Source organism: Eulemur rufifrons, chromosome 19 (assembly GCF_041146395.1).
Source record: "Eulemur rufifrons isolate Redbay chromosome 19, OSU_ERuf_1, whole genome shotgun sequence".
Classification (NCBI taxonomy): Eukaryota; Metazoa; Chordata; class Mammalia; order Primates; family Lemuridae; genus Eulemur; species Eulemur rufifrons.
The window spans coordinates 88,114,427-88,126,968 of record NC_091001.1 but is presented as its reverse complement, the minus strand read 5'-3'; the positions used below and the strand labels follow the sequence as shown (position 1 = coordinate 88,126,968).

At 41.9% G+C, this 12,542-nt stretch overlaps 1 protein-coding gene across 2 annotated transcripts in view; it reads left to right on the top strand.

Moving 5' to 3' along the window:
- The window catches only part of CRIM1 (cysteine rich transmembrane BMP regulator 1), a 188,765-nt gene that overhangs the window by 163,856 nt on the left and 12,367 nt on the right, over positions 1-12,542 (top strand). For both annotated transcript variants that reach the window (XM_069495226.1, XM_069495227.1), the window contains one exon: positions 202-423. In XM_069495226.1, the coding sequence (XP_069351327.1) occupies positions 202-423 (222 nt within the window). The remainder of the gene's footprint in view (positions 1-201; positions 424-12,542) is intronic.

Sequence of the window (12,542 nt, the reverse complement as noted above, 5' to 3'; positions counted from 1 at the left end):
TGGTCTTTGTTATTTTGTTTTAAAATTCAAAACCCTGCCTGAATCAGACTTTGTGATTTATTACTGAGTCATTTTTTCAAGCAGGCACCCAAAGCCATAGTGACGGGGTGTGTTTTTTATAAGTCTTAGCAAAACTCGCTGTGTTGCACAGTTGGTGGCCTGCAGCATCCTCCTTGCTGACCTGTGTGTTCGTTTTTCCAGATGAACCTCTTCAGTCTTCCTCACCTCATAATGAGAGCGTGCCTAGTTACTGCAAAAATGACGAAGGGGATATATTCCTGGCAGCTGAGTCCTGGAAGCCTGACGTTTGCACCAGCTGCGTGTGCATGGATAGCGTAATTAGCTGTTACTCTGAGTCTTGCCCTTCCGTCTCCTGTGAAAGACCTGTTTTGAGAAAAGGCCAGTGCTGTCCCTACTGCATAGGTAAGACCAAGAAAAAAAATCCTTCATCTCTAGCAGTGGCCACTAAATCTGCATTGATAGGCGTTTGCCCAGATCAGTTCATATTTTTGGAATTGGTTTTTCTGGGTGACATGCCACAGACCCAACGTAGTAACATCGAGCAGAGGAAAGGTATGGAAGATGCGCTCCCAAGATGAAACGTATTAAGAATGAAGAAATGTTCCCTGAGAATGTTATGATGTTGTAACACTGTCATGTTCTATGGGGCTCCTTTGATGGTTCGGGATTTTCAGTATCAGAACTCTCTTTCTCCACCCTGTTTACTAATAGTGGTCTTTTTCTCCCACATGGAAACACTGTGTCCCATGTTAGAGTACACTTAGTGTATAAAGCTTGCTGCTGCCTTGAGATCAACGAAGTAGGAAATATTAATTCAGTCTCCCAGTTGTTCCTGTCTTCTAGCACTTGGTAGATTCTGTTTAAACCACATGGTCGTCCATGTTGATGGCCTAGACACACAGAGTGAGGCCCGAGTATCAGAAGAGCCCTCTCCTTCCTGTGACCCATGGTGATACATCTTGTGAGCAGAGGGCCAATGTATATTATTGGCCCCTAACATCCAAAACTGGTCCTGTGGACAGAAGCCAGATGCTGTTCCTGGGCCCAGAAGGCGAGGCTGAGACAGCTGGCAGCTCTAATGAAGGACAGTCCCTGCTCCCGAGGCTCTCACTCTCTTTTATTGCTTTTGTATCCAGTAAAGCTCATAAAGTCAAATGAAAGACAGTGGCATGTTTCAGCCCGATAGTGAGCCCGTAATCAGATAGCAAATGAAAAATTAAGCAAGCTTTGGTAATTTTGTGTATTGTGCATTTATTGTTGGAGATTCTGCACGCTTTCTAAACAGGAGTCATTGCATATATTTGGAGTGGTACATGGGGGAAAAGAGAGATGTCTGGCCACAGAGATCTGTGGCAGTTCCCACAGGTGAGCTGCGGAATGGTGACCATAACTCAAGTTCATGAGGACAGCTCCTTCGCTTTGTCTTGTGACCTCTGGCCACTAGACAGGGCCTCTTTCTCTGAGCCTTTTATTGTGCATGTTGGTATATAAGAGATGGAAAGATATTTTTAAAACAGTATCTGTTCTTAGAAAGTTTACACAGCTAGATTTTCTCAATGGCCAAAGAGTCATAAAAGTTACATTTTGAAAGCTAGATTTTCTCCTTTTAATAGGGTGACCATCTATATAATTTATTCTTCAAACCATGATGCTTTGAGAGTGAAAGGGGAACTGTTAAAAATTATCATGGGACAACAGTAAATAGAACAGGAGTGTCTGAAGCGAACTGGGACGTGGTAGCCCTATTTTAGTGGCTTGTATTGACTTTTCTGGACTACTCGTAAGTTTTATACCTTCTAAATGGAGACAAAGATGTATCAAGGAATACATCCAATTCAGTGCTACTTACATTTCTGAAGAGCTGACCAAAATTCATACAAAAAATGGCACTGTCTTTGGTGAGAGATCTAAATGAAAGATTTAACTGGGCTACTATTTCAGGCTTGGCAGAGGGGAAGTACCAGCTGTATCACCAAATTTCCATATCAGAACTTTAACAGTAAAAAAAAAACAGTTTATAAGTCAACCAGGGGCACTTGGATCATACTTGGGAAACCAGAGCCCGGGAGGCCTGAGAATTTCCGTGTTACCTTCAGAGGAAAATATCTAGCAGCATACCTGTCCTGTGTTGAAGATTCTGATTGTTTTGCTTAGACCAAATTTCCTGTTGTGTTTTGCTACTTAATTGGTAAATTTATAATTAGTAAATTACTCAACTGATAAATTTATTTTCATATGATAATAGACAGTAATGTCTCACAAAATCAGCTTGACAAATTCAAAATTATGGAAAGAAACCTGCAAATCATAATATTCTATGTCCTCCTGGGTTTGTTTTTGTTTTTTTTTTTTTGTTTTTTTTTTACCTTCATACTTCCTATTCCAATTACAGCATCATTTAGATTACACATTCTCCTTTAGTGTAGGAGGAAAAGCCCAATTTGGCCCAAATTTGTGATTTTGATTTTAAGTTAGATTGCAAACACTTCTGCCAAATTGTGGTTCATATAAGCTCATAATGGTATAGTGAAAATTTTACTTCTATCTCCCTTTCTGCACAATTACCCTCCCCCCAACACTGATGCATGTACAGTTGTATCATGTCAACTGATGATCTATCTCCAGGGGAACATGTTGGGGAGACTTAACACTTAATGAGCAGAAACTGTGCCTTAGTCACTCATTCTTCTTCATGGTTCCTATGTGTTGTTGAAATAGTCATTAAAACCTTCTATCTGCATCATATTTACTTTGCAAGTGGCCTTGTTAGAATGGGCTTCATCCTTTCTTACCTCTTCCTGCCATGCCCAGGCATACAAAGTCAAGTTCAGTTCGTGACTGTGATATGGGGATTTCCTATCTGACTCTCCAGTTTGCTTTGGGGCTTGTTCTCTTATCAACAAAGAGATCCTGACTTGCAGTCAGCCTGGTGCCTGTACAAGGGTGCCACGGTGGTCACCAGCCATGCCTCAGTGGCAGAACCTTTATCACCATCCAGAAACCACCTAGCAAAGGAAAAAAAATGGAAACCCACCATCGTGTGAGATTGTTTTTCCCCTGGGCACCGAGGACCGGTGCCGGCACTGTTTTCTGTTTTAGGCTTTCTCAGTTTTTTAACCCAGGTTGTCTGTCCTCAGGATCATGTGTACCTCCTCATTGTGAAAATGCACAAACCGCCTCTCCCCAGGCCAGAGTGCAGACCTCTGCAGGGCGCCTCCCTCGGTGAATGTTCTCCCTGTTAGTCAAATATAGATCTCCAAAAACCTCAAACCCACCTCTGAGTGACCTCTTTTTCTTTAGTGGTCAAGAACAAAAGATTCACTTGCGTTCACCTTTGTGAATTATCCTTTTTTCTTCCCATAAGAGAAATGAGAAGTGATCCTACTCAAAGTAGTCATCTAATTACACGTATTTGTGTTCCTTTCAGCTACATTATCAAGTCACTAATGTGCAATGATAATGCTTTTCTTTTGATGTGTGAAGGCCTCATATTATGTGTGCTAATTTAATAGGATGTGTAATGCAGACATAATTAATAGGATTGATGATTAATTTTGAAAAGTGAACAGCTTTGTCTAATTACGTATAATACCCATCATTAGGGAATTCATCCTTCTACTAGAAAGAAACTAAGTAGTAATTACCCAATCATTTTAATGGAACATCCTCTGATTGCCTAATTTTTTGTATTCTGGTTTCCCACGCAAATACACACAAACTTAGATTTTATTTTCATAGGCTTTTCAACTGTAACGATGGCTTAGAGGATGAGGAACAAGAATCTAAAGATGACTTGAGTATGAATCAGGTGGAGATAATAGGTCTGGTGGGAATTCTCATGGGTGATAACAGATTTGATACATGGTTCCTTGTAAACAGCAGATACCTCCATTGTGACATACATACTTGGCCATGCAAGATGGGACTTACTGAAAGCACTCATGGCCTTATCACTTATCGTTATTATGCTACATTGCCTTTCTTGAACCTTTCTAGAGCAGAAATTATTTCAGTGCTTCAGTGAGATCTGTATTCCGTGACTCCCAGGAGGATGACAAACAAGTAAATCAGCAGCCCTTACATCACCCGGCTCTCACTGTGCCTGTGGGGACCTGCCCCCCAGCCACATCGCCCTTGCTCTGACGTTTGTGTTGGTGACGCATTTGCCCACACGGAGTGCCAGGCTGAAGCAGTCTCTGGAAGGGGGACCATGAGCCTTTGAGCAGAACTTTCCTATGTCCAGGAGTCAGTCATTCCTGGCCAAATATTACAAAGAAAGAGCACTACTTTGATCGTGAAGTCCTTCTTAGTTTAATTTATGGCATCTTCAAGCCCATGTCACTGCTGCATCACTCCTGTTGACCTTGGAACTCAAGATGCTCAGGTGTGTCCCCGTTCAAGCCAGTCTAAATGAACAGGACTGATCTTGAGTAAACAGTTCTAACGTTGGCCAAGACATAAGTGTCACTCAGTACATAGAATGTTGTATTGAAAATTACATTTGGCAAGTATTTATTTATTTATAGCCATGTGTTATTTTAGAAGATATTTGAGGTCAGATATTTAGAGTCATATTTGTTTGCTAGAAATTGCTGAGTCAGTGCATTTTTCTTGCTCAAGAAGTTTTTGAGCTGGGCCCAGTAGTTCATGCCTGAACTTGAGAGGCTAAGGTGGGAGGATGGCTTGAAGCCAGGAGTTTGAGACCAGCCTGGCCAATATAGCAAGACCCTCATCTCTTAAAAAAAAAGTTTTTCTCAAAGGGTTTTTATTGTTGGATGATATTTGCTTGTGTTTATTATATATAATATAAATACATATATTTACTTATAATGTATTAATATTTATAATACATTATATACAGTATATATAAAGTAAGTATATCTATGATTTGTAACTTGCATGTGAACAAAAATATTCTGATTACATGCCTTCAAGTCATCTAGTTTTTTGGTTTTTGTTTTTTTGAGCTAGGATCTCACTCTGTTGCCCAGACTAGAGTGTAGTGGCGTGATCATAGGTCACTTCAACCTCCAACTCCCAGGCTCAAGTGATCCTCCTGGCTCAGCCTGCTGAGTAGCCAAGACTACAAGCTAGTCCTAGTCCTAGACATGTGATACCTTTGTGTCTTTAGGTATCATATGTCTTTAAGGAGCTGTAAAAATGAGTTCTACTGTAGGTAGACAGTAAATTAAAAAGTGATTTTCTTACAGGTTGTATCTTAGAGGTTAGCTATTTTTTTATATTTATTATATAATAATTATATTTATTAATATTTGAAGTGGAGATTTCACAAGTTGGCTTGGCTTGTATTGTAACTGTATTTCTTCTTGGTTGTGCTGTGGCTTTATAGTGATCTTCTCTGTAGTGATCTACAGCTAGCAAATGATTAAATAATATTTCTCCTTAATAGGGAGATATCTATACTTTATATCAAGTCAATCTAGTATACAGCATTCCTTTTGCTTGGATTTGTTTGTTTAAGGACAACTCTATCAAAATTCCATCTTAGAGAGAGAATGAGAATCTCTTTGGAACATCTGTTGATCATTGTGTATTTAACCCAGCTCAAGAATCAAATATAGTAACTATTTAATTCAGCATTTTTAAGCTATAGAACCCATGGAGTTTAATATTACGCATTTTTAAACCATAGTGTTATGATACTGGCATCTTCATTGGAACATTTTTCACAGCTGCTTCTCCAATGTATTTTCTTAAAATTAAAAACTTCTGCACATGGGAAAAATAACTTCCTTTGGAGCCAAAATGTTACGATCACAGCTCTGTCACATTCTAGCCGTATGTCTCAGTGATACAATGTACCCCTAGCTCAGTTTCTTCATCTGTAAGATGGGGATAACAATATTGTCCTATGCGTCACAAAGGTGCTATGAAAATTAAGTGATGTGATGTACGTATGTGAAAGTATAAATGGGAAACACAGCATGAACATATGTTGGTTCAGTAGAATTTACAGCTCTTATAACACAGATTGCAGCTGATTGAGTGACATGCATCAGCTGGATTCTAGTATCTCACTGTTAAATGTAGCACCTGGCTCTCTGCAAGAGAAAGGCCTGGAGATGACATCTCAGTGATGAGCTCATGAAGCATAAGAATATCTTAGATAATGCTTTGGTGTGGTGTACCTCATCCGGCCTCTCTAATCTTCAAAAGACCATGGCCACCTGGGTCACCTTATTGTAATCCAGGTGGGAACACCATGCTTTCCGTAGCTCAGCTGTGTTGTCACAGGGCTTTACCCACAAACCTCACTGTCCTTTCCTACCTCTGGACATGGTCAGAAGTGAGAAAATGGAGCTTCTTTTGTTTTTTTTTTTGTTTACTTTAAGAGACTAGTCCCATTGAGGAGTCCATGAACTTATTGTCCATAGTCCACTGTGATTCCTGAAAACAGAGTACGTGACATTTATAATCAATGCATACTCTCAAAGGGAAGAGATACCGTATTACCTCTGGCACGTTCTTCAGAACTTTCAGTTACTGTGGCCCCTCCACTGAAGCCCGGCTTGTCACAGTTAGTGCTAAAAAGGAAAGGCAAAGGAAACAGGATGCTTTTCTGTGTATTGTTTAGAGGGCGTAAGAATAAAAACATTCTGGTTGTTGTGCGCTGTACTAACTTTGGAACTGGTCTAAAGTTATCGTAACAAAAATAAGCAGTGTTTGGTTTCGGTTTGTTTGGGTCCTACCCTACCCCCTAGGAAGCGTCCCATCTTGCTTCTCCCGTAAGCAGCTTTCTCTTCTCACTTCAGTGTCCGTTTCAGGCCCCCGGCTGTGTAAACAGAAATCAGGTTCTAGTGAACTCGGGGAGACCCCTGAGCTCCAGCCCCACGTCCTCGCTGTGGAGAGGTCTGCAGAGGGACGGCGGCACTGGTGTTTGCAGAGAGAGCTTCCGCATGTGCTTCCTCTTCTGATCCTGTCCAGGAGGCCACACCTGATTGTGTGTCCTTTAATGGTTGGTGGTGGGGAGCGAGACCCCTCATCTGATGAGAACCCTCTGGAGGCTGCTGGCAGAGGCTTCCTAACAGGAATTAGAACTGGGACCAAATGAAACGCCTCCGTGGGTGCCCAGAGGCTTCCACCTTAAGGTTTTCTTAACAAGGTGCTATACGCTGACTTTTCCATCAGTCATTTCTTTTTAAGTCCTGAAGGAAATTATGTTTTTTCCTTCTTATTTGGCCCACCTTGATCTTGCATTATTCTTGCCTGCCTTTTAGACTACACTTACATATTTCCAAGCTGATTTCTGTGTGTAATGTCCGCGTACCTATAGATGCACCTTCGATTGTAAACTTTGCTATGAAATGAGACTACATTTAAAGTTGAAAAGAAAATGTTTCCTTGAACTTACATCCGTGAAGTGCTTAATTGGCCCATAACAGATGCTTGATACAAGGATTAAGGTCTCTTCCTGAGAATCTGTGTCCCCTTTGCATGTAGTAGGAATCAACCAAAAGTCACTGTGTTTACCACTTTGGTGAGATTTCTGTTTGCGGAACTGGGAAAATTTATAATTCCTCTATTAACTTGGAACCTTGTGCAATCACCTTCTTTCCAGCATGTTGAAGAAACCTGAAAGGCTCTTTTGAGCTTTATGAATAGACTTAGACTTCCCATCCCAAGAAATAGATGAAATAAAGCAAACATGAACTTCCAAGAAGGGTCTCAAAACTATGGCCATATGTGCTTTTACAGCAATTAAGATAAGACATTATATAGAGGAAGGAGTCAGCCTCCATGATAACATTTATCTTGGTTTTTTTCCTTTTTATAAAGATGGATTAAGATCACGTTTTCTTTATTAGAAGCTAAAAGTTATAAGGTAAAATACTCAAGTTTTTAATAAATCAATAAACATTTTTTGCATTTTTAGCCAAAAGCCTTTAATCGTTTGCTGACAGAATTACTATTTATTAAATCTCTGCCTCATTGCAATTGTCTGGGCCACCTGCGTTCATTTTTAGCAAGACGGCAATTCAGTTCCATTGTTCCATTCTGGTACAGCAGGCCCCGTAAGCCAGCATATTCAAAATCAGTTGTCATCTTCTGTGTTTGTGAGTTCGTGGTGGCCTGTACATTATTTGCTCAGATTCCTGCTTCATTGCAATTTCCGTTTAAGTCTCTTCTTTATGTTAAAAGAAAAAGTGAAGCTAGTTTCTCAAAAAAGAGGTGCTCGCATTCCATTATTGTATAAGCGTGGAGGTTGTGCCCAGCACGTGCCCGATGACACAGAAAAATGACATACAGGCCAGGGATTTAGGTGTCTTGTTAGGCAAGAGAAAGTAAAATATGAGATAGGAAGTGGTATTTTACTCCTCGGTGGGTGAGAGAAGAGAAGAGCACTGTAATACATTGTTAAAAGCACTCCCCCGGCTCACCTACGTCAGCTGTGTCGTTGGTGACAACCCGGCTGCCTTTGCCACTCCCTTTTCTAAATCTCGTGTCACCCACAACCGACGTGGTACCTTTTTGCCCCTGCCTAACCGGTTTCACTGATGTTTTCTTTAAATCCCTTGGACCTCAAACTTCAGAACCCAGATTGAAGTGTAATGGTATTAGGGCCTCCTCTTGTCATATCTTTTCCAGACGTTTGGCACGTCCATTTGGATGTGGACTCACACAAAGGTGATGAGACTCTCTGGATCCAGGAGCATCTCCCTGGGACAGGGGCCTCAAATGCCCTGTCCACTGCTGTGTCCCCAGTGGGTAGGACGGGGCCCTCCATCTCAACGTGTGGAAGGAACAAACGCCCCACTGTAGTACTGTGTTGGAGTGTTTGCAGTGGGACTTATTCAAAGCTTATGAGCTCCATGTAGCTTCTCAGCTACCAGGATCCCACAGTAGATCACTTTTCAGAACTCTAAATAGTACACAGGAGATTTGAGAGAACTGATGCAATTTCTGAGGCAGCCTAACTTCCTCCCAGGAAGTTACTCCCACACCAAGACTCTGACTTCATGACCACCAGAACCAGATTTAGAACCTGAAGCATCCCTACAGGAAAGTTGTCTCCTAGGCAGAAATTGAAAACTCCACCTGTAAATGGGTTAGAGTAGATCTGGGTTTTTATATCCGTCCACAGGATATAAAAAGGAAGGAGGAAGGAGGGGAAAACATCAGGAGATGTTTTCTTTTCAGGGGCTAATGTATATCCTGCGTCACGGTCAGATTCAGAGCAAGGGCCGTGCTACCACATCAGTGACTCCTGAGTTACTAAATTGGACCTAAATCTAGAGAAAATGAGTCCCCAACCTTTTTGGCACTAGGGCCCGATTTCATGGAAGACAGTTTTTCCATAGACCTCGGGGTGGGTGGCAGGGGGAACAGGGGAGATGATTTCAGATGATTCAAGTGCATTACATTTATTGTGCAGTCAGACCTCTCTACGAATGATAATCTGTATTTGCAGCCGCTCCCCAGCACTAGCGTCACTGCCTCAGCTCCACCTCAGATCATCAGGCATTAGATTCTCATGAGGAGCCACAACCTAGATCCCTCGCGTGTGCGGTTTATAGCAGGGTTTGCACTCCTATGAGAATCTAAAGCCGCTGCTGATCTGACAGGAGGTGGAGCTTATGCCATGATGCAAGTGATGGGGAGCAGCTGTAAATACAGATGAAGCTTCACTTGCTCACCTCACCAGTTCCTAACAGGCCACAGACTGGGGCTGGTCCATAGCCCAGGGGTTGGGGACTACAGTTCTAGAGGAAGAAAGCAACACAATTCTTGCTTCCCCCTCCCCGTTATTAATTAGCTTTATGGGGTAATTAAAGTAGCTCAAGAGTGAAAACAAATCCCAGCCTTTAACAGCCTGTTAAGGCTTCTTTTATCTTGAAAAGAAGTGAGATAGCAAAGGTTAAACAGTTGAAGGAGTCAACTGGAAAGGAATTAACATTTCAAGGCCTTGCCACTGCTTCCTTCTCTTATCCTACCAACCAGAATTGAGGAAGAATAGGAGAAAAAGAAACTCTGGGCTGAATTCTCTAAACTCTGCCACTGAAAGACATTGCATGTTTTTATTGTAATTATATGTGATGCAAGATAACATTGCTCATGTTTGAATCCAAAAATGGTAAGACTTGTGTCTGAGCATTCCCTGAGTTAGAGAGCCCTGCGGAAGGGGCCGCTGTGGCAGAGGGCTGAGACCCTGACACCGGTTGTTGATGACAATTGCAGAAGCAACTTTTCATCCTGTGAAGGAGGCCAAACATCATTTCAAGCTGAATCTGATGGATAAGATAGAGGTCAGAGCTGAGGAAACTATATACCAAAGCTGATCTAAACCAAGGTGTGAGCACGAAATAGTAACTTTCTTCGTGTGTTTCTAAATGGGCCCTGGGTGGTGTCATGGCAAAAAGAAAGCCCCAAGGCTGTGAGAAGCGCGGCAGTGCCCTGAATATGTTTATAGCTTGCAAGGACTACGTAGAAGGGGATCACGTGTGTTTGGATATATAAGTCCTGATGTGTTTGTTTTAAAAATAAACTTTATTATATTAGTGTCATACATCATGTTTTCCTTGGAACATTCTCCTGTAATCCTCTTCCTCTGAGGAAGAGAGGGAGGGTGGTGACGGGGAGAGAGAGAAGTGTTAAATGGAGATTTTCCTAAAGAGGGTGAGTCCTTGGTAACCACTTCCTTATCTCCATTCCTTGATAGGACTGTGCCAGATGTACATTCAATCAATTGAAGGGTAAATTACCTTTGAAGACAAAGATAAACTTGAGCCTGTTTTTGAGAGTCAGTGAACAGTAATGGCTTCTGTTTGTGTGGCAAGCGGCCCGCCCTCAGGTTGTCCCGCTGGATACTGGATACGGGGCAGGCAGAAGGCAGGCGGGGACTGTGGAGCCAGACCCCGCGGGTCCTGTCCTCACCCTGCCACTTATCTTGAACAAGTGACTTAATCTCCGTGTGCCTCAGTGTTCTGTGGAATTGAAACAATACCCTGTCCCACTGGGCTATGGGGATCAAATGGCAGTGACTCGTATAAAATGCTTAGCCTGGTACATAGTGGGCATTTCAGTAAGTGGAAGTTATGAGTATTATTAGGTGTTGAAGAATAAAACTTAATGCCGTGGTCAGCATAAACAAACCAGTTGGAGCGATAAATATAGCAGTTAGAATTAAATGACACAACCCTGATAGCCAAATATAAATTGTTTTGACTATTTTTAGTTGGATATTCCCAGTCTCTATTTCTACATCCCTCTGCAGGCTGGCTGCTTAAAATGCTCCTATATGTACTTTCAATTAGATGATGCTGTTTTCCCCAAAAGGCTACAGTGACTTAGGTAATGTATTTTTTAGAACCTCAAATTGCATAGAATAGGTGTGTATGCTGGAGTGCAGTCTGCCCTCTGTATTCATGCATTCCGTATCCATGGATTTAACCAAACACAGCTTAGAAATGTACCAAAAAATTAAAAGCATACAAATTTAAAACTAAACATAGCAACTATTTACATAGCATTTACATTGAATAAGATATTATAAGTAATCTAGAGATATTTAATATATACAGGAGGATGTGCATAGGTTATATGGAAATACTACATCATTTTATATAAGGGACTTGAGCATCGGATTTTGGTATCCACAGGGGTCTTGGAACCAATCCCCAGGGATACTGAGGGACAGTGGTAATTGATAAGAGGACATTGTAGAGAGTAGAGACGGATCTGTGAGCATTGCCGTCTGTGACCCTCCTCTAGGAAAGCTCAGTCTGAAGCACAAACTGGGCCTTCACAGAGCAGCTTCCAGCCACCTTGGAGCACCCGGCTGTGAGCACTGGGGCTGCTCAGAGAAAATGGCTCCTCGCTGTACCCTGAGACATTCTGGGCTCTGTCCTTCATGTCTGTTCAGTGGACATTGTCCCTTCAAGACTTCCCAGGTGATTTCCAGGAAGAACCCCAAGTCCGGGGACCACACTTTCCTAAGGGACTTTCCTTCCAGATTCCGTTGTAGTTTTTCATTTATTGGTGACAAGTGGTGAGTGGAGCTGCCTTTCGAATCTGAGCATAAAATCTCCCCAGATTAGCAGGAGTCGTGCAGTTACTGGCCTGTCCGGGGACGGAAGTGCCTCCGCCCCACCGTGTCACTCCATTGACGTGCCCATGAACCGCTCGGCCCTGGGCCTCACTTCGACCCACCATTCTTGAGCTTTAGAAGGAAATTACTGGCTGTGAAATGTGACCACTAGTGCGTCAGTAAGTTCAGGCGTACCAGGAAAAGGCATGGGTCAAAGAGAAAGAACTTTCAAGGAAAAGTTTGGGCAAGGGATGAAATGAGGGTGGCAAAGGAGAATGAAAAAAAAAAAAAAAAAACCAGAGTGTTTAAGCTATTAAGTCCCTGTACTCTACATACAGATAGCTATTTAAAAATATCTTATTCTCAAAAACCATAGTTTGCCAAAACTGTGGTTGAAATGAAATTGTTTTTAAAGTAGACTGAAATGAAATGTTGTTTTCAAAGGAGAACTGTCCTTGTGGATGAGAGAGAAATC